At 46.9% G+C, this 23187-nt stretch overlaps 1 protein-coding gene across 1 annotated transcript; it reads left to right on the forward strand.

The window, feature by feature from the left end:
• The first annotated feature begins 5052 nt into the window (after nt 1-5052).
• Nucleotides 5053-22674, forward strand: snx20 (sorting nexin 20). The gene is made up of 4 exons (XM_078401639.1): nt 5053-5190; nt 9506-9702; nt 14065-14216; nt 20947-22674. The coding sequence occupies exons 2-4, from the start codon at nt 9519-9521 to the stop codon at nt 21622-21624; spliced, it is 1014 nt and encodes a 337-aa protein (XP_078257765.1). The 5' UTR covers nt 5053-5190; nt 9506-9518; the 3' UTR covers nt 21625-22674.
• Nucleotides 22675-23187: the final 513 nt, after the last annotated feature.

Below are 23187 nucleotides of genomic sequence, written 5' to 3' on the forward strand. Positions count from 1 at the left end.
CAGTGGGTCAGGATAGAAATGCTGGAGTAACTCAGTGGGTCAGGAGGGTAGAAATGCTGGAGTAACTCAGTGGGTCAGGGGGGGGTAGAAATGCTGGAGTAACTCAGTGGGTCAGGGTAGAAATGTTGGAGTAACTCAGTGGGTCAGGGGGGGTAGAAATGCTGGAGTAACTCAGTGGGTCAGAGTAGAAATGCTGGAGTAACTCAGTGGGTCAGGATAGAAATGCTGGAGTAACAGTGGGTCAGGGTAGAAATGCTGGAGTAACTCAGTGGGTCGGGGGGTGGTTAGAAATGGTGGAGTAACTCAGTGGGTCAGGGGGGTAGAAATGCTGGAGTAACTCAGTGGGTCAGAGTAGAAATGCTGGAGTAACTCAGTGGGTCAGGGGGGTAGAAATGCTGGAGTAACTCAGTGGGTCAGGGGAGGTAGAAATGCTGGAGTAACTCAGTGGGTCAGGGTAGAATTGCCGGAGTAACTCAGTGGGTCGGGGGGGGGGGGGGGGTAGAAATGCTGAAGTAACTCAGTGGGTCAGAGTAGAAATGCTGGAGTAACTCAGTGGGTCAGGACAGAAATGCTGGAGTAACTCAGTGGGTCAGGAGGGTAGAAATGCTGGAGTAACTCAGTGGGTCAGGGGGTGGAGAAATGCTGGAGTAACTCAGTGGGTCAGGGGGGGGGTAGAAATGCTGGAGTAACTCAGTGGGTCGGGGGGGGTAGAAATGCTGGAGTAACTCAGTGGGTCGGGGGGAGGTGGTAGAAATGCTGGAGTAACTCAGTGGGTCAGGGTAGAAATGCTGGAGTAACTCAGTGGGTCAGGGGGGGCTAGAAATGCTGGAGTAACTCAGTGGGTCAGGACAGAAATGCTGGAGTAACTCAGTGGGTCAGGGGGTGGAGAAATGCTGGAGTAACTCAGTGGGTCGGGGAGGGTAGAAATGCTGGAGTAACTCAGTGGGTCAGAGTAGAAATGCTGGAGTAATTCAGTGGGTCAGGGGGGTAGAAATGCTGGAGTAACTCAGTGGGTCAGGAGGGTAGAAATGCTGGAGTAATTCAGTGGGTCAGTGTAGAAATGCTGGAGTAACTCAGTGGGTCAGGGGGTGGAGAAATGCTGGAGTAACTCAGTGGGTCAGGGGGTGGAGAAATGCTGGAGTAACTCAGTGGGTCAGGAGGGTAGAAATGCTGGAGTAACTCAGTGGGTCAGGGGGGTAGAAATGTTGGAGTAACTCAGTGGGTCAGGGGGTGGAGAAATGCTGGAGTAACTCAGTGTGTCAGGAGAGTAGAAATGCTGGAGTAACTCAGTGGGTCAGGACAGAAATACTGGAGTAACTCAGTGGATCAGGAGGGTAGAAATGCTGGAGTAACTCAGTGGGTCAGGGGGGTAGAAATGCTGGAGTAACTCAGTGGGTCAGGGGGTGGAGAAATGCTGGAGTAACTCAGTGGGTCAGGATAGAAATGCTGGAGTAACTCAGTGGGTCAGGATAGAAGGAATGGGGGACATTTCAGGTCGAGATCCTTCTTCAGACTGAGAGTCAGGGCAGAGGGAAACTGGAGATATGGAGGAGTGAGGTGTGAAAACACAGATCAAAGCAGACGGTGATCATGGAAATGTGGAATGGTTCATTGTTGGCTGAGGGGATGGTGACAACGAGGAGTACAATCAATAATATTTAATCAGGAGCGCAGTGAAACTAGTCGGAGAACTAGGGTGGGGGAGGGACGGAGAGAGAGGGAAAGCAAGGGTTACTTGAAGTTAGTGAAGTCATTGGGGTGTAATCTGCCCAAGGGAAATATGAGGTGCTGTTCCTCCAATGTGCGCTGGTCCTCACTCTGACAGTGGAGGAGGCCCAGGACAGAAAGGTCAGATTGGGAATGGGAGGGGGAGTTAAAGTAAGTTGGGTCGCGTACGTTTAGGCGGACTGAGCGGAGGTGTTCAGCGAAACGATCGGCGAGACTGCGCGTGGTCTGGCCGTTGTACAGGAGTCCACACCTGGAACGGTGGAAGTGCCCAGTCTCTCTCAGTGCAGGCTGTCGGGGTTTTACATGACGCATTCAGGCTACTGTTTCTGTCCCCACACTGATCCTTGTGTCTGCTGCATTGCATGTGTGAGATCTGGCACCTGTATACAGGGGACACAGAGAGAACCTTGGATTTCCTTGGGAAAGCACCCTCTCCAAACCCCAGACCTCACTCACTCTTGTCACACATCCACACGTGTCCTGCCTTGTGGGCTGACTTATTCCTGCTCTACATTTCCTTGCAGAATTCAGTGTGTGCTGGGGTTTTTTATTTGGGCGGGTTAGTAGCAGGAGGTATGTCGTCAGAGGGCGGTTAATCTGTGGAATTCACTGCCACAGATGGTTATGGAGGCCAAGTCAATAGACAATAGGTGCAGGAGTAGGCCATTCGGCCCTTCGAGCCAGCACCACCATTCAATGTGATCATGGCTGATCATTCTCAATCAGTACCCCGTGCCTGCCTTCTCCCCATACCCCCTGACTCCGCTATCCTTAAGAGCTCTATCCAGTTCTCTCTTGAATGCATTCAGAGAATTGGCCTCCACTGCCTTCTGAGGCAGAGAATTCCACAGATTCACAACTCTCTGACTGAAAAGGTTTTTCCTGGTCTCCGTTCTAAATAGCCTACCCCTTATTCTTAAACTGTGGCCCCTTGTTCTGGACTCCCCCAACATTGGGAATATGTTTCCTGCCTCTAACGTGTCCAACCCCTTAATAATCCTTCACGTTATAAGTCAATGGATATTTTTAAGGCAGAAATAGATGGATTATCATAAGGTCATAAGGAATAGGAGCAGAATTTTTAGGCCATTCGGCCCATCAAGTCTACTCCGCCATATAATCGTGGCTGATCTATCTCTCCCCCTTAACCCCATTCTGATTCGTATTGGCGTCAGGGGTTCTGGAGAGAAGGCAGGAGAATGGGGTTGAGAGGGAAAGGTAGGTCAGCCGTTATTGAATGGCGGAGTAGACTTGATGGGCCGAATGGCCTAATTCTACTCCTAGAACTTATGACCTTAAGAATAAGGTGTTTTCATTATTTTGCTCCTTAGAAAAAAATGATGCTGCAGTCGCAGATATAGAAAGCAATTTAATTTATTGTCCAAAGGGCGGCGCAGCGGGTGGAGCGGCTTCCTCACAGCGCCAGAGACCTCAGTGTGATCCTGACCTTGGGTGCTGTCTGCGTGGAGTTTGCACGTTCTCCCTGTCCACACGTGGGTTTCCTCCGGGTGCTCCGGTTTCCTCCCACATCCCAAAGACGCGCGGGTCTTTTAGGCGGCTGTGTGGCCCTCTGTAAATTACCCCTGGTGTGGATGTGAAATGATAATATAATAATAATAATAATAATCCTTTATTCGTCCCACAGCGGGGAAATTTGCAGGGTTACAGCGGCAAAGTGGATAGCAAAAATAGATAAACATTCATTAAAAAATAAGATAAGGGTAATTATCTTTATACATTAGGCTGCTGGGAGCAGTGCTGGTTGTGCACTCTGACGACAGCAGGAAGGAAGGGCCTTCGATATCTCTCCTTCACACACTTTGGGTGAAGAAATCTGTCACTGAAGCAGCTGAATGTTCCCAATGTTGGGGGAATCCAGAACCAGGGGCCACAGTTTAAGAATAAGGAGTAGGCCATTTAGAACAGAGTTGAGGAAAAACGTTTTCAGTCAGAGAGTTGTGAATCTGTGGAATTCTCTGCCTCAGAGGGCAGTGGAAGCCAATTCTCTGAATACATTCAAGAGAGAGCTGGATAGAGCTCTTAAGGATAGCGGAGTCAGGGGGTATGGGGAGAAGGCAGGAACGGGGTACTGATTGAGAATGATCAGCCATGATCACATTGAATAGCGGTGCTGGCTCGAAGGGCCGAATGTCCTACTCCTGCACCTATTGTCTATTGTCTATTGCAGTAGCTACTCAGTGACAGTGACAGTCCGATGGTCGATGGTCGGCTTAAACTCGGTGGGCCGAAGGGCCTGTTTCCACGTTATATCTCCAAACTAAACTAAATAATAATAACAATAATAATAATAAAACAATAATAATAATAATAATAATAATAATAATAATCTAAATAATAACTAAATAATATCAGTCTGAAGAAGGGTCTCGACCCGAAACGTCACCCATTCCTTCTCTCCTGAGATGCTGCCTGACCTGCTGAGTTACTCCAGCATTTTGTGAAATAAATACCTTCGATTTGTACCAGCATCTGCAGTTATTTTCTTACACTAAATAATAACTGAACTCTTAAGTCTAAACAAATAAATGTTCTAGTTCATTCCTTTACGTTATCCAATAGCGAAGATGATTAATGAGCATACCAAGGAAGATTCCTGGCCCGAAACGTCACCTATCCATGTTCTCCGCAGATGCTGCCTGACCCGTTGAGTTACTCCAGCACTCTGTGCCTGTTTTTTGTAAATGTGTATATAAATACCCATGATGTTGGTCTCGACAGTCAGAATATATTTTACCAAGGGTGGGTTTCCAATTTGCGTTGGGTCTCACTCTGACAGTGGAGGAGGCCCAGGACAGAAAGGTCAGTATGGGAATGGGAGGGGGAGTTTAGCAACCAGGAACTCATTGCTATAATCTCGACTTCGGTAGCAATGTAATGAAAATCAAATAATTGTTCCCGGCCTATCAAAGTCAACATAAAAATAAAATACAAAACGCTGGAGTAACTCAATGGGACAGGCAGCATCTCTGGAGAGAAGGAATGGGTGACTTTTCAGGTCGAGACCCTTCATCAGACTGAAGAAGGGTCTCGACCCAAAACATCACCCACTCCGTGTCTCCAGAGATGCTGCCTGTCCCGCTGAGTTACTCCAGCGTTTTGTGTCCAACTTCGGTATAAGCCGGAGTCTGCAGTTCCTTCTTACACATAAAAATAAAACAGTTTGCAAACATTTTGAACGGCGCGAGTGTCTCTTTAAAAGAAGAGCTACAGGAATCTTTTACTTTGCATTAACTCCTCCCTTGTGTGAAGTAGGTAGTTTAAAGTAACCGGGCGCTATTTCTGTATTTCCTCCAAGCTCGGAAACACAAGTGTTTAAGTGCGAGTACACACGGAAATATGTGTCGATTGTGCAAATTACACCTCGCTTGCCTACATCCATGATCACAACAGTTGCAAAGAGCAAGCCTGTTTTGATGTTTCATTTCCAGGAAGGGATTAAAGGTTAGTTTATGCTTCAGATTCAGTGCGCTCGATGTTGAGATTGCTATGATTGTGTTGTAATGACGTAATTCAGAGTTTGAATTGTCTTTGACTTTCTCAGCGTACAGATTTTGAACCCACTTGTTGGTGGGCATTTTTTTGTTTGTTCATGTATTTTGGTTTGGTAATTATATTTTGAGGAAATGTAACTGAACGGTCAAGTTGCAGCAGTTACTGCAACAAGATATCTGCTGCTCAGCAGGTTTAGTTTGGTTTAGTTTCAGGTCATAAGTGATAGGAGTAGAATTAGGCCATTCGGCCCATCTGGTCTATTCCGCCATTCAATCATGGCTGATCTATCTCTCCCTCCTAACCCCATTCTCCTGCCTTCTCCCCATAACCTCTGACACCCGTACTAATCAAGAATCCATCTATCTATCTATCTATGACTTGGCCTCAAAAGCCTTCTGTGGCTAAGAATTCCATAGTTTATTTGAGTTTGGTTTAGTTTGGTTTAGTTTAGTTTAGAGATACAGCGTGGAAACACACCCTTCGATCCACCGCGTCCGCGCCGAACAGCGATTCCGGCACATTAACACTATCCCACACACACTAAGTTCAATGGACAATTTTTATTTACACCAAGCCAATTAACCTACAAACCTGCACGTCTTTGGTATGTGGGAGGAAACCGGAGATCTCAGAGAAAACCCACGGAGGTCACGGGGAGAATGTACAAACTCCGTACAGACAGCGCCCGTAGTCGGGATCAAACCCGGGTCTCTGACGTTGCATGTGCTGTAAGGCAGCAACTCTACCGCTGCGCCACAGCAGGGATCGTAGATTCAGTTTTTCGGTTTGCTATTTCTGATCCACGTAATCTTACAACTACAGCATGGAAACAGGCCCTTCGACCTACCGAGTCCACGCCGACCATCGATCACCTGTTCACACAGGTTCTGTGTTATCCCACTTTCTTTATGGGATCATACTGTGCAAACCCCTACGCCTACGCCTACGCCTACTTTACATTAAGTGCACTTCAATTGAGTTTGAAACAGGCCCTACGGCCCAACGAGTCCACACCAACCATCGACCACCCGTTCACACTGGTTCTGTGTTAACCCACTTTCCCACCCACTCCCTACACACCAAGGGTAATTTACAGGGGGCCAATTAACCTACAAATACGCGCCCCTTAGGGATCTAGCCATTAGACTTTAGAGATACAGCATGGAAACAGGCCCTTTGGCCCACCGAGACCAGACCAACCAACGATCACCCTGTACACTAGTTCTATCCCACACACACTAGGGACAGAAGACCCTTTACAGCAGCCAATTAACCTACAAACCCGCACATCTTTGGAGTGTGGGAGGAAGCCGGAGCACCTTGAGAAAACCCACGCGGTCACATGGGGAGCGTGCAAACTCAAAACAGACGACATTCGAGGTCAGGATCAAACCTGGGTCTCTGGCGTTGTGAGACAGCAGCCCCACCTGCTGCGCCACCATGCCGGCCCTGTTGTGAGCCAGATATCAAACAGTGACTGTAACACATGGATTAATTTCATAATTATAATCGTAATTTGTGTCATAATTAGAAATAACTACTTTGCAGAAACGAAGGAAACATTATTTTTACATTTGTACTCTGCATAAACTCTGCCTTTTTTAAAAACGTTCTCAAAACCACCGTCTCCGTATTACAACCGGAATATCTGCAGAAATGTACCTCAATTACATAATTAGTTTAGTTTATTGTCACGTGTCCCGAGGTACAGTGAAAAGCGATTGTGTTGCTTGCTAACATGTCAACAGAAAGACGATACACAATTACAATGGAGCCGTCCGCAGTGCACAGATACAGGAATAACGTTCAGTCCAAGATAAAGTCCGTTTAAAGATAGTCCTCGCGAGGGTCTCCAACGAGGCAGATGGGAGGTCAGGACTGCTCTCAAGTTGATGATAGGATGGCAGAGTAGACCTAATGGGCCGAATGGCTCCTATCACTTATGGCTCCTGCTCCTATCACCTATGAACTTGTGAGGAACGCACTCTAGCTGACCAGAGGACTGTTTAGTTGCCTGATAACAGCTGGGAAGAAACTGTCCCTGAATCTGGAGGTGCGCGTTTTCACACCTCTGTGCCTCTTGCCTGGCGGGAGAGGGGAGAGGAGGGAGTGGCCGGGGTGCGCCTTGTTCTTGTCAGTCATTGAAAGTAGGCATGCAGGTGCAGCAGGCAGTGAAGAAAGCGAATGGTATGTTAGCATTCATAACGAGGGGATTTGAGTATAGGAGCAGGGAGGTTCTGCTGCAGTTGTACAGGGCATTGGTGAGACCACACCTGGAGTATTGCGTACAGTTTTGGTCTCCTAATCTGAGGAAAGACATTCTTGCCATAGAGGGAATACAGAGAAGGTTCACCAGATTGATTCCTGGGATGGCAGGACTTTCATATGAAGAAAGACTGGATAGACTCGGCTTGTACTCGCTGGAATTTAGAAGATTGAGGGGGGATCTTATAGAAACTTACAAAATTCTTAAGGGGTTGGACAGGCTAGATGCAGGAAGATTGTTCCCGATGTTGGGGAAGTCCAGAACAAGGGGTCACAGTTTAAGGATAAGGGGGAAGTCTTTCAGGACCGAGATGAGAAAGTTTTTTTTCACACAGAGAGTGGTGAATCTGTGCAATTCTCTGCCACAGAGGGTAGTTGAGGCCAGTTCATTGGTTATATTTAAGAGGGAGTTAGATGTGGCCCTTGTGGCTAAAGGGATCAGGGGGTATGGAGAGAAGGCAGGTACAGGATACTGAGTTGGATAATCAGCCATGATCATATTAAATGGCGGTGCAGGCTCGAAGGGCCGAATGGCCTACTCCTGCACCTATTTTCTATGTCTATGTTTCTATGAAACCGGAGCACCGAAGAAAACCCTCGCAGGAGAACGTACAAACTCCGTACAGACAGCACGCGTAGTCGGGATCGAACCCGGGTCTCTGGTGCTGCCAGGCAGCAACTCTACCGCTGCCCACATGTGTACTTACAACATGCAACATCTGGATCTGCCCGCCCTCTCCCACCTGCTGTCACGGCTGAGTTCTCTCTGTCAAGTATCATGTTCATATTTAGCAGATTCATTTCCCATTTTAAAACATCTTCGCATACACGTGGTTAGCAGGAAAATGGTTTAAGTTTATTATCAGCATAAGTAATGAGGTACATTGAAAGGCTTTGTTTTGCATGTTTTCCAATCAGGGTGGCGCAGCGGTAGAGTTGCTGCCTCAGGCCGCCAGAGACCCGGCCTTGATCCTGACTAAGATTTTCTATTGATGGATTGAATAAATGTTCACCTGTACTAGTATAAGGTTTTAATATAGAAACATAGAAAATAGGTAGGCCATTCGGCCCTTCAAGCCATTCAACATGATCATGGCTGAACATCCAAAATCAGTACCCCGTTCCTGCTTTCTTCCCATATCCCTTGATTATTCGTTAAGCCCAAGAGCTATATCCAACTCTTTCTTGAAAACATCCAGTGAATTGGCCTCCACTGCCTTCTGTGACAGAGAATTCCACAGATTCACAACTCTCTGGGTCAAGAGGTTTTTCCTCATCTTAGTCCTAAATGGCCTACCCTTTATTCTTAAACTGCGACCCCTGGTTATGGAAGGCCCCAACATGGGGAACATTTTTCCTGCATCTAGCCTGTCCAATCCCTTAAGAATTTTATGTTTCTATAAGATCCCCTCTCATCCTTCTAAATTCCAGTGAATACAAGCCCAGTTTTGGTCGCAGCGCCCAGAGACCCGGGTTCGATCCTGACTATGGGTGCTGTCTGTGCAGAGTTTGTACGTACTCCCCATGACCTGCGTGGGTTTTCTCTAGGTGCTCTGGTTTCCTCCCACATCCCAAAGACGTACAGGCTGATCAGCCATGATCACATTGAATGGCGGTGCTGGCTCGAAGGGCCGTATGGCCTACTCCTGCACCTATTGTCTATTGTCTATTGGCTTGTAGGTTAATTGGCTTCTGTAAGTTGTCCCTAGTGTGTGTGTGTGTAGTGGATCGATGGTCAGCGTGGACTCGGTGGGCCGAAGGGCCTCATTCTGCGTTGTATCTCAAAACGAAATAACGGCCATTGAATGTGTAGGAAGGAACTGTCGATGGCGGTTCAAACCGAAGATAGACACAAAATGCTGGAGCGCGTGGTCTGGGCCCAGCACACAAAGAGTCGCCTGGCTTGGGCGCCATCTTGTCGCCCTTCAATCCAATCAACCAACTACCGTGATGTCTCAGCGTTAAATCCAATGATATAATCTCGTGCTTTCACTTGTAGGTTGTTTGCAGCAATGGAATATGACGGCATTGATCAGATCAACAGACCACAACATTTATCGACGAGCGATGATCAATCTGTGGCATGCTGTGGGAGCGAGGATGCGTGCGTTCCGGATGCGGGAAGCACAGATATCCGAGAACAGGGATGTAACCCAATGAATGGAATTCCATCACCAAACCAAGCAAATCAAAAAGGTGGGATCACGGAACGTAATGGAGGATACGTTTACTGTCAAATTTAATACAGGTGCTCCTTGACTTACGATGGGGCTACGTTCCGATAAACCCATCGTAAATCGAAAAGATCGTCAGTTGCAAATGCATTTAATACACCTAACCTACCGAACATCATATCCACCTAACCTACCCAACATCATAGCCACCTAACCTACACAACATCATAGCCACCTAACCTACCCAACATCATAGCCACCTAACCTACACAACATCATAGCCACCTAACCTACCCAACATCATAGCCACCTAACCTACCCAACATCATAGACACCTAACCTACCGAACATCATAGCCACCTAACCTGCCGAACATCATAGCCACCTAACCTACCGAACATCATAGCCACCTAACCTACACAACATCATAGCCACCTAACCTACCCAACATCATAGCCACCTAACCTACCCAACATCATAGACACCTAACCTACCGAACATCATAGCCACCTAACCTGCCGAACATCATAGCCACCTAACCTACCGAACATCACAGCCACCTAACCTACCCAACATCATAGCCACCTAACCTACCGAACATCATCGCCTAGCCTAGCCTAAGTTAAACGTGCTCAGAGCACTTATATTGTGCAAGTACACTGTCGAGTACCGGTTGTTTACACTGCTGATCGCGCGGCTGACTGACTTTCTACTGAATGTGTATCGCTTTTGCCCCATCGTAAAGTCGAAAAATATCGTAAGTCGAAGCATCGTAAATCAAGGGGCATCTGTACTACATTTTATTATTATAGAGATATTGAAAAATCGGAGAGCATTCCAACTTTAATTTTAATTTAACAAAAAAATGAAATGCAGTTGCTGGTTTGTACCGAAGAAAGACACAAAGCGCTGGAGTAACTCAGTGGGTCAGGCAGCATCTCTGGAGAACATGGATTGGTGACGTTTTGGGTCGGGATCCTTCCTCAGACACAAGTCTGAACAATCAGTCCGAAGAAAGGTCCCGATCAGAAACGTGTGTTGTCCTGAGATGCTGCCTGACCTGCTGAGTTACTCCAGCACTTTGTGTCTTTCTTTCATTTTAGTTTTTTAGTTTTAGAGATACATCATGGGAATTGGCTCTTTGGCCCATGCTGGTCCACGCCGACCATCGATCACCCATTCACACTCGTTCTATGACATCCCTCTTTCACATCCACTCCCTACGCACCAGGGGCAATGTTACAGAGGCCACTTGATCTACAAACCCGCACGTGTTTGGGACGTGGGTAGGGTTGCCAACTGGCCCGTATTAGGCCCGGGGGCGCTGTAGGCCTGGACGCTGTAGGAAAAAAACTGCAGATGCTGGTTAAAATCTGTGCCTACCTTCCGGACGGCGTCGGCCCGTGCACCGCCTGACAGAGGTTGTGTAGCAACCCACCTCCCGGCCCGGGCGGCCGCCATTGGTGGAGCGGGAGCACGTGGCCGCTGGCTGGGTGAGGTCACGTGGGGCGCGGGGCAGTGACGTCACCTTGTCCCGTATTTGGGAGCGCCATAGTTGGCATCCCTAGACGTGGGAGGAAACTGGAGCACCCGGAGGAAACCCATGAGGTCGCTGGGGGAAGACCGCAACTCCGTCCAGACAGCACCTGGGGTCAGGATTGAACCCGGCTCCCGGAAACAGGCTTAAGTCAGGCTTAGGCCTAGAAAATCACTTTGGGCGGCATCGTGGAGAAGCTGGTAGAGTTGCTGCCTCACAGCGCCAGGGACCTGGGTTGAACCCTGCATCTGCAGTTCCTTGTTTCTGCAGTGAAAACAACATCTTAATTTGTAGAGGAAGTGCTGACTTAAACCGAGAAGTCCACATGCCCTCGGCTGCGCTGAAATTTCTAAGATTGCAAGGAGTGAAAGAAATTATGTAAGCAAAATGTCTATAATATACGAGACATTGGAGCAGAAATAGGCCATTCGGCCCATGTTCTAACCACATGCACACCATCAGAAGAATTGGCATATTGGAACACAGCACAGCACAGGACAGGCCTTTCGGCCCACAATGTCTTACTCGAATATTCCCAATGTTGGGGGAATCCAGAGCTAGGGGCCACAGGCTTAAAATAAAGGGGAGGCCATTTAAAACTGAGGTGAGAAGGAACTTTTTCACCCAGAGAGTTGTCCATTTGTGGAATTCTCTGCCACAGAGGGCAGTGCAGGCCAAATCACTTGATGAATTTAAGAGAGAGTTAGATAGAGCTCTGGGGGCGAGGAGAATCAAGAGATATGGGGAGAAGTTGGGCACAGGTTGTTGATTGTGGATGATCAGCCATGATCACAATGAATGGTGGTGCTGGCTCGATGGGCCGAATGGCCTCCTCCTGCACCTATTTTCTATGTTTCTGTGCTTCTGTTTCACGCCAGTGGCAAGGATGGGGGGATAATTTTATGTAATTGGTGCATTGAATTGTATGTATTGTATGTGGGCGTCACGGTGGCGCAACGGTAGAGTTGCTGCCTTACAGCGAATGCAGCGCCGGAGACTCAGGTTCGATCCTGACTACGGGTGCTGTACTGTAAGGAGTTTGTACGTTCTCCCCGTGACCTGCGTGGGTTTTCTCCGAGATCTTCGGTTTCCTCCCACACTCCAAAGACGTACAGGTATGTAGGTTAATTGACTGGGTAAATGTAAAAAATTGTCCCTAGTGTGTGTAGGATAGTGTTAATGTGCGGGGATCGCTGGGCGGCGCCGACTTGGTGGGCCGAAAAGGCCTGTTTCCGCGCTGTATCTGAAATATGAAAATATGAAAATATGAACATGATGCCAAGACCAACTCTTATCCGTCTCCACATAATCCATCCCCCTCCATTCCCTGCATGTCCATGTGCCCATCCAAAAGTCTCTCAAACACCACTATCGTATCTGCCTCCCCCACCACCCCTGGCAGCGCGTTCCAGGCCCCCACCACCCTCTGTGTAGAAAAACTCACCCCGCACATCTCCTTTAAACTTTGCCCCTCTCACCTTAAAGCTTTGCCCTCTAGTATTTGATTTTTCCAATCTGGGGGGGAAAAGTGATTTCCCCATCCTGGGAATAATATTATAGAGGATTTCCTGGACTGATTAAATCTAAATGAGAAGCAAAACGCTGCAAGGTATTTGTTTTACTGATGGGCCGATACACTCCTCACCCTCCCCTTCCCACTACATTCCTTCCTCTAGCTTCATAATTCGCGAGACTTTCATCCTTTGTCTCACGCCTTCGGTTTTTTTAATATCAGACCTCCGGGCAAATCATCTGCCTTTTGGCTTAAAAACCTTCCCCACCTGTATCCACCTGTGTGGGAAGGAACTGCAGATGCTGATTTATACCGAAGTGAGGCACAAAAGGCAGAGTAACTCAGCGGGCCAGGCAGCATCCCCGGAGAAGGATGCGTCAGAAGAAGAGTCCCGACCCAAAACGTGTTACTTATTCCGTTTGTCCTAAGATGCTGCCTGACCCGCTGAATTACTCCAGCCTTTTGTGTTTATCTTCGGTGTAAACTGGCATCTGCAGTTCCTTCCTGATATGAATCAAAATATGCCCCTATGACCTGCCAGGGTTTATCCTGCCTTTGTAACACCAAAGAACTGTAGATGTTGGTTTATACTGAAGATAGACACAAAATGCCAAAATGCTGGAGGATTCAGTGGGTCAGGCAGCATCTGGAAATGGCTAGGTGACATTTGTTGACGCTAATAGAGCTACAAAGTTGAGGTGGTTAGTATTGGTTTAGTTTTGTTTAGTTTAGAGCTACATCGAGGATGCAGGCCCATCGGTCCACCATGTCCGCACCGACCAGCGATCCCCGCACATTAACAATACGCTACACACACCAGAGCTGCTGCCTGACCCGCTGAGTTACACCAGCACTTTGTGTCTCTATCTCCAGAGATGCTGCTTGGCCTGCTGAGTTACTCCAGCATTTTGTGTCTCTATCTCCAGAGATGCTGCCTGACCCGCTGAGTTACTCCAGCACTTTGTGTCTCTATCTCCAGAGATGCTGCTTGGCCTGCTGAGTTACTCCAGCATTTTGTGTCTCTATCTCCAGAGATGCTGCCTGACCCGCTGAGTTACTCCAGCACTTTGTGTCTCTATCTCCAGAGATGCTGCTTGGCCTGCTGAGTTACTCCAGCATTTTGTGTCTCTATCTCCAGAGATGCTGCCTGACCCGCTGAGTTACTCCAGCACTTTGTGTCTCTATCTCCAGAGATGCTGCTTGGCCTGCTGAGTTACTCCAGCACTTTGTTCCTTTCCATCACTAGAGATGCTGCCTGACCCGCTGAGTTACTCCAGCACTTTGTGTTGTTTTCTGGGTTGAAGTTCAACTAGTTTTCTCTTTGCCCCCCTCAGTGCCGTGCAACAGGACTCTGCCGGAGGCTCTGCTGACCACGAAGCAGCTGTTTCAGTACTGGAACACCGTGAACAAGAAGGTGAAGCCCATTCGCCTGCTCTTCGAGATACCAGAAACCAGAATAGTGAAGGAGCAGTGCTCCAGATACGTGGTGAGTTTGACACAACGGACTCGAGGCCTCTTGCATGTACAGTAGACAATGGTCTAGGAGTCGCCACACCAACATCTCAGGCATTTTGCAATTGTCTCCTCAAACCTCAGACAATGAGTATACTCTACTTTACATGGCGGCACAGTGGCACAGCGCCAGAGACCCGGGTTCAATCCCGGGCAGCACGGTGGCGCAGCGGTAGAGTCGCTGCCTTACCGCGCCAGAGACCCGGGTTCAATCCCGACCATGGGCGCTGTCTGTACGAAGTTTGTACGTTCTCCCTGTGACCCCGTGGGTTTCCTCCGGGTGCCCTGGTCTTCTCCCGCACTCCAAAGACATGTAGGATTTGGCCCACCGAGTCCGCGCCAACAAGCAATCACCCGCACACTAGTTCTATCCTACGCACCGGGGACAATTTTTGCGGAAGTCAATTAACCTACAAACCCGCACTTCTTTGGAGTGTGGGCGGAAACCAGAGCACCCGGTGAAAGCCCACACTGTCACGGGGAGAACGTGCAAGCTCCGTACAGACAGTACCCGTAGTCATGATGGAACCCGGGTCTCTGGCGCTGTAGGACAGCAACTCTACCGCTGTGACACCGTGCCGCCATTAATATTTGGAATATTCTTGAAAATAATTAAAAGTTAATTTCTTCAAATGTCCTTTCAAAATGTCCTTTTAAAAGCATAATGCTTATTAATCAGATTATTGTACGAAATGCCTTTATCCATAAGGAGACATCAGGGCACGGTGGCACAGCGGTAGAGTTGCTGCCTCATAGTGCTTGAGTACTAGAGACCCAGGATGCTGTCTGTACGGAGTTTGTACGTTCTCCCCGTGACCTGCGTGGGTTTACTCCGAGATCTTCGGCCTCCTCCCACACTCCAAATAGGTGCAGGTTTGTCGGTTAATTGGCTTGGTATAAGTGTAAATTGTCACTAGTGTGTGTCGGGTAGAGTTAGTGTGCAGGGATCGCTGGTCGGTGCGGACATGATGGGCTGCTGTATCTTTAAACTAAGCTAAACCTTTGTAAAATTGTAAAATTAGAAGGTGATGAAGCTAATTGTAATGCAAATGGATCCAACCAGTTCTTCTGACACTGAAAATGACCTATGAAAGCAGAATAAGTCTCACTTTTTTCTCTAAAATCTGCTGCGATTAGATCTATTTCAAACTAATTTCACTTGAAATGTGTTTCAGTTGGTATAGTACAGTTTTGCTACCACTTCCCTCACTAATAAGGGAAATGGGTTTCATGTAATATACCTTAAAGAGATAACTTTAGCAGTAGAAAGAGGAACATGATAAATTCAGATGTGATACTGTGTGAATTATTGAAAGCCTTGGTCAATCTGCTAGAGATTTGGATTAAAAGAGAATTCTAACAAGGACCACTAGGCAAAATGGTGTGCATTTGCATTCCTCAAATCCAAATGAAATTGTCTGAAGAAACCGGCCCTTCGTCCCACCGAGGCCATGCTGACCATTCATCACCCGTTCACAAGAGTGCGACGTAATCTCACATTCCCTTCCACACCATACACACGAGGGGCAATTTAACAGAGGCCAGGTTAATCTACAAACCCATGTTTCTTGGGATCTGGGAGGAAACTGGAGCACCCGGAGAAAACCCACGTGGTCACAGGAAGAACCTGCAAACTCCACACAGACAGCGCCCAAGGTCTGGATCGAACTTGGGTCTCTGGTGCAGCTCTACACGGTCTGTGTGTGTGTGTGTGTGTCTATATATATATATATATATATATACACCTATACATACTGAATTTTGTTTCATAAATATATATATATACAGTATATATTGAACTTTTAAAAATTATATATATACACACGCTGAATTGTTTTTCATGTGTAATATATCTATATATTTATGTACATATATATGTGTGTGTGTGTGTGTGTGTGTGTGTGTGTGTATATATGTACATATATATGTGTGTGTGTGTGTGTATATATGTACATATATGTGTGTGTGTGTGTGTGTGTGTGTGTATGTACATATATATATATGTGTGTGTGTGTGTATATATGTACATATATATGTGTCAAGTCAAGTCAAATTTATTTGTCACATACACATACTCGATGTGCAGTGAAATGAAAGTGGCAATGCCTGCGGGTTGTGCACAAAAAGAATTACAGTTACAGCATATAAATAAAGTTAATAAGTTACTAAACATAGCACAAAAAGTGTCGACAAAAATTTAGTCTCTGGGGTTATAAAAATTGACAGTCCTGATGGCCTGTGGGAAGAAGCTCCGTCTCATCCTCTCCGTTTTCACAGCGTGACAGCGGAGACGTTTGCCTGACCGTAGCAGCTGGAACAGTCCGTTACTGGGGTGGCAGGGGTCCCTCATGATCTTGCTTGCTCTGGATCTGCACCTCCTGATGTATAGGTCCTGCAGGGGGACGAGTGTAGTTCCCATGGTGCGTTCTGCCGAACGCACTACTCTCTGCAGGGCCATCCTGTCCTGGGCAGAGATGTTCCCAAACCAGACTGTAATGTTGCCGGACAGGATGCTCTCTACAGCCCCAGAGTAGAAGCAATGAAGGATCCTCAGCGACACTCTGAATTTCCTCAGTTGTCTAAGGTGGTAAAGGCGCTGCTTAGCCTTACCCACCAGTGCGGCAATGTGCGTTGCCCACGTCAGATCCTCTGCGATGCGGACTCCCAAGTATTTGAAACTGCTCACCCTATATATGTACATATATATGTGTGTGTGTGTGTGTGTGTATATATGTACATATATATGTGTGTGTGTGTGTGTGTATATATGTACATATATATATGTGTGTGTGTGTGTGTGTGTGTGTGTGTATATATGTACATATATATGTGTGTGTGTGTGTGTATATATGTACATATATATATGTGTGTGTGTGTGTGTGTGTGTGTGTGTATATATGTACATATATATGTGTGTGTGTGTGTGTATATATGTACATATATATATGTGTGTGTGTGTGTGTGTGTGTGTGTGTGTGTGTGTGTATATGTACATATATATGTGTGTGTGTGTGTGTATATATGTACATATATATGTGTGTGTGTGTGTGTGTCCCCAAGTCTATGTAGTTTGAAGCTTATTTGGAGGTTGCAGGGTTTAATAGCCTGATGGCTGTTGGGAGGAATTTTGTTTGTGAGTTCATGATCAAAAATGAATAAGAGCATGCAGACGTAGACTGCAGCATGGATGGAAAGCCCCAAGACAGTTGTGTAACCTTACACACATTCGCCCATGATATCATCAGGGGTTACGGGGATCTGGTTAGTTTCCACTCAAAAAGGTGATGGAAGCTAACAATCCCCACCCGGGAAACGCTGCCGAGTTTCAGTTTCACTTCCGTGTGAAGTCCAGTGGTAGGGAACCTGCTCTTGGCTTTTAGAGTTGGCTTTTGTTGAAGTGTTGACTCTGCGTTTAGTTTCATGCCAAGTCGAAAATGAGGAAGTCAATGAGGAAGATAAACACAAAAAAACGCTGGAGTAACTCAGCGGGACATGGCAGCATCTCTGGGGAGAAGGAATGGGTGACGTTCTTCTGACTGAAGAAGGGTCTCGACCCGAAACCTCTCCCATTCCTTCTCTCCAGAGATGCTGCCTGTCCCGCTGAGTTACTCCATTTTGTGTCTATCTTCGGTGTAAACCGGCATCTACAGTTCCTTCCCACATGTCAAAGCACGAGGTCATAAAAACGCGTGGGTTTTCTTCGGGTGCTCTGGTTTCCTACCACATTCCGAAGAAGTGCGGGTTTGTGGGTTAATTGGCTTCTGCAAATTGGCCCAGGTGTGTAGGATGGAACTAGTGTGAGTGGGTGGTCGTTGGTCGGTGGTGGGCCGAAGGGTGGAGGACCAGACATGGTGGGCCGAAGGGCCTGTTTCCGCGCTGTATCTCCAAACTGAACAACTAAACTAAACAAAACTAAATTGCAGAAGCTGGTTTATACCGTAGATAGACACAGAATGCTGGAGTAACTCAGCGGGTCAGACAGCATCTCTGGAGAAAAGGCCTGGATATGGTGGATGTGGAGAGAGTGGATGCTTCCATCAATGGGAGAGTCTAGTACCAGAGGGCACAGCCTCAGAATAAAAGGACGTACCTTTAGAATGAAGATGAGAAGGAATTTCTTTAGTTAGGGTGTGGTGAAACTGTGGAATTCATTGCCACAGACGGCTGTGGAGGCCAAGTCAATGGATATTTTTAAGGTGGAGATTGTTAGATTCTTGATTAGTACGGGTGTCAGGGGTTATGGGGAGAAGGCAGGAGAATGGGGTTAGGAGGGAGAGATAGATCAGCCACGATTGAATGGCGGAGTAGATTTGATGACCAAATTCTGCTCCTATCACTTATATGAATGGCATAATTCTGCTCCTAGAAATTATGAAGTTATGAACATTGAATGGGCTGCTAATCTTTCGGTGTGAGGGTCACTGTTCTTCTAACCCACAAACTTCCAAAGGCTCTCAAAATGATCAAGATATTGAAACCTTAGTTTTGATTTTTTGTGTACTTTGTGTCTCTGCACTGTACACAAACTGTTGGGGGAAAAGCTAGGTATCATATGCTCACGAATATGATGCTTGCAAATGAAAAAAAAACAAATATTCTCAAGAAAATGACACAAAGTGCTGAAGTAACTCAGGCTGCACCTCTGGAGAACATGGACAGGCGACGTTTCGGGTCTCACATCAAAAAAGATGTGCAAAAACTTTTTCAGTCAGAGAGTTGTAAATCCGTGGAATTCTCTGCCTCAGAAGGCAGTGGAGGCCAATTTTCTGAATGCATTCAAGAGAAAGCTAGATAGAGCTCTTAAGGATAGCGGAGTCAGGGGGTATGGGGAGAAAGCAGGAACGGGGTACTGATTGAGAATGATCAGCCATGATCACATTGAATGGCGGTGCTGGCTCGAAAGGCCAAATGGCCTCCTCCTGCACCTATTGTCTATTGTCTATTGTCTATTGTAGTGCGCCTGACCCCTAATGTACAGGGGGTGGATGAGAAAGTGGGATAACATAGAGCTAGTGTGAACGGGTGATCGATGGTCGGCGAGGACTTGATGGGCCGAAGGGCCTGCTTCCTCACAGTATCTCTAAAACAAAAACAAAAAAACAAAATCTTACGTTTTCCAGGAGTGTAGATGCACAGAATTATTTTAATATGTAGAAAATACATTGTCCTGGTTGTCACAAGATCAATTAACCTACAAACCTGCACGTCCTTGGGATGGGGGAGGAACCCATCTGGAGTTGCACCTGGAGCAAAACCGCATGCAGTCGCAGGGAGAACGTGCAAACTCCACAAAGACAGCACCCGTAGAGAGGATCGAACCTGAGTCTCTCTGTGTAGATACACCAAAGTTTTGATTAGTAAGGGTATCAAAGGTTACAGGGAGAAGGCAGGAGAATGGGGTTGAGAGGGAAAGATAGATCAGCCATGATTGAATGGCGGAGTAGACTCGATGAGCCAAATACTCTAATTCTGATTACTTTAATCTTTTTTATTACTTTATCCATATATTTATTTATTGATCTGTTTATTTATTTATCTTTCTATCTATTTCTTTGTTTATTGGTCTACGTATTTATTGATTATTTATCTGTCTATCTGTCTGTATATCTAATGGAATCTTCTAGAAACGTATATAATTCTTAAGAGATTGGACAGGTTAGATGCAGGGGAATGTTCCCGATGTTGGGGGAGTCCAGAACCAGGGGTCACAGTTTAAGAATAAAGGGTAGGCCATGTAGGACTGAGATGAGGAAAAACCTGTTCACCCAGAGAGTTGTGAATCTGTGGAATTTTCTGCCACAGAAGGCAGTGGAGGCCAATTCCCTGGACGTTTTCAACAGCGTGTTAGATTGAGCTCTTAGGGCTCAAGGAATCAAGGGGTGTTTGGAGAAAGCAGGAACGGGGTACTGATTTTGGATTGTCAGCCATGATCATATTGAATGGCGGTGCTGGCTCGAAGGGCCGAATGACCTACTCCTGCACCAGTTTTCTACGTTTCTATGTTTCTATCTATCTGGCCGACCCGCAACGTGTCCTCGTGGCTGATCTCCTGTGTGGCCTGCCTGGAGGATGTGCATTCTCTCTCTGCCAGCATGGGCTTCACCCACATGCTCCTGCTGCCGGCGTGCTGGTTGGTAGTTTAAATGGCTGTGATAAGTTACTAACAGCACAGGTGATAGGCTTATGAGAGAGATGAGTGGAGAAATGAGATTGCTCTGAGTGCCAGCATGGACTCGATGGGCCAAGTAGCCTCTCACAAGCAAATACGATCAACACACAGCGAAACATCACCTTCAGTAAACACTCTCTAACAGCACAGTTACATAGCGTGACTTTCAATCTCGACCCGAAACGTCACCCATTCCTTCTCGCCAGAGATGCTGCCTGTCCTGCTGAGTCACTCCAGCATTTTGTGTCTGTCTTCTGTTTAAAAGCAGCATCTGCAGTTCCTTCCTACGCATGTCTGTCTGTCTGTCTGTCTGTCTGTCTGTCTGTCTGTCTGTCTGTCTGTCTGTCTGTCTGTCTGTCTGTCTGTCTGTCTGTCTGTCTGTTTATTAATTAAGTTGTTCCAGCTGTGCTGAAATGTTGAATTAACTTCATAAATTTGCGAGGACATTCAATGGGATATTTAACGGTGAATAATTATGAATCATTTTCTGAAGTTGACCCAAGCCATTCTGCCGTGTGTATTCTCCACTCATCAGGTGTACAAGGTGGTGGTGATAAGGTCAGGCACCTACGATGCCAGCCAGGCCTACGTTGAACGGCGATACTCGGACTTCGAGAAACTGCACAGAAATATCTTGAAGAATTTCAAGGAAGAGGTGGAGGAGATCACTTTTCCAAAGAAAATCATGGCTGGGAACTTTCTCCCCGAGAAAATCACCGAACGGAAGCTGGGGTTCCGAGACTACCTGGCGCAACTGTACGCAATCAAAGACGTCCGTCTCTCCGATGAATTTATTGGGTTTTTCTTTCTGCCGGAGGCGCGGGAAGGATACGGGTGCCTGCGAAGCGGGCAGTACACCAAAGCACTGGCCAGCCTGCTCAACGTGCTTGGTCTGCAGGAGAAGCTGTATACGCCTCACCACGACACCCTGGTCCTCACTCTCAGTGCCATTGGCCTGTGCTGCAGAGATCTGGACGATCGAGAGAATGCCTATGAATTTTGCGCGAGAGCAGCGCTTATTTTGCACGATTTTAGTTGCCACCGGTACTATTACCCTTTGATGACGATCCAGGTTATTCTGGGAAATGAGTTGGGGAGGGACATGCGGCACTTACAAGACAAGCTGATCAAAATGGAGGAACTACATGGAGATCAAAGCAACCAGCCTTCGCTGAAAGAACTGGTGGTGCAGGAATACATACAAGAAGGCTGATCAACAGACTGAAGTCCTACCCACTGACTACAATCACCTCACTTATAGACAATAGTCAATAGACACAGGAGGAGGCCATTCGGCCCTTCGAGCCAGCACCGCCATTCAATGTGATCATGGCTGATCATTCTCAATCAGTACCCCGTTCCTACCTTCTCCCCATACCCCTGACTCCGCTATCCGTAAGAGCTCTATCTAGCTCTCTCTTGAATGCATTCAGAGAATTGGCCTCCACTGCCTTCTGAGGCAGAGAATTCCACAGATTCACAACTCTCTGACTGAAAAAGTTCTTCCTCATCTCAGTTCTAAATGGCCTACCCCTTATTCTTAAACTGTGGCCCCTTGTTCTGGACTCCCCCAACATTGGGAACATGTTTCCTGCCTCTAACGTGTCCAACCCCTTAATAATCTTATACGTTTCGATAAGATCTCCTCTCATCCTTCTAAATTCCAGTGTATACAAGCCTAGTCGCTCCAGTCTTTCAATATATCACAGTCCCGCCATTCCGTTACCCATTCCTTCTCTACCGCCATTTCAAGTGTCTACACGCAAATCAAGCTTTTGAGTAAACAAGCAAGTACTCTCACTCTCTATCCCCCCCCCCTCCCTCCCCCATCCTAGTTCTCTGACCAGTTTGACTGTCCTGATTAAAGTTCACCTTTGAATGCTTCGCTGTCATCGTCCAATCGCAAACAGTGATCTATTCTATAAATCCCCGTCCCCTTTGATGTCTCGTTTCCACACCTTACCCTTCCTTACCTCTGTGTCTCCCCCTCCTCTGGCTCTCGGTCTGAAGAAGGATCTCGGCCCGAAACGTCGCCCATTCCTTCTCTCCAGAGATGCTGCCTGTCCCCGCTGAGTTACCCCAGCATTTTGCGTCAAGCTTTTGAGCGATATTCCCCCTTCTTCACCATTAGATGGCACCGTAATATTGTAAGACGCACATTGGCAAACTAGTTGTGTAACAATGAAGTCCAATGCAGTCTGGTCCACAGCCTTCATAACTGCACACACGAGAAGAAAACTTACACGTCGGGGAATTCTTTAATAGTTTCTGGTTTTATCGGGAACATACGAATGAGATAAAGTTTTCATCAGGTTTTAGTTTTGTGTCAGTCTCATCAATTCAAGTGGGGGGGAGGGGGAGGGGAATAGTTAAACAATGTTTTCTTATTCACTAGTCAAGAGTGTTTTATTGTCATGTGTCCCAGATAGAACAATGAACTTCTTACTTGCAGCACCACAGCAGAATGTGTAAACATAGTGCACTGTAAACTATATAATAAACGAGAAAAAAGTTCAGTGTGTGTATATATACAAATACTCACACACACACACACAGACACACACGCACACACACACACACACACACACGCAGACACACGCACACAGACATACACACACACACACGCACACAACCACACACACACACACACACACACACACGCGCACACAGACATACACACACACACACATGCACACACACACACGCACACACACACACATGCACACAGACACACACACGCAGACACACGCACACAGACATACACACACACACACGC

The sequence above is a fragment of the Rhinoraja longicauda genome, chromosome 6 (assembly GCF_053455715.1).
Source record: "Rhinoraja longicauda isolate Sanriku21f chromosome 6, sRhiLon1.1, whole genome shotgun sequence".
Classification (NCBI taxonomy): domain Eukaryota; kingdom Metazoa; phylum Chordata; class Chondrichthyes; order Rajiformes; family Arhynchobatidae; genus Rhinoraja; species Rhinoraja longicauda.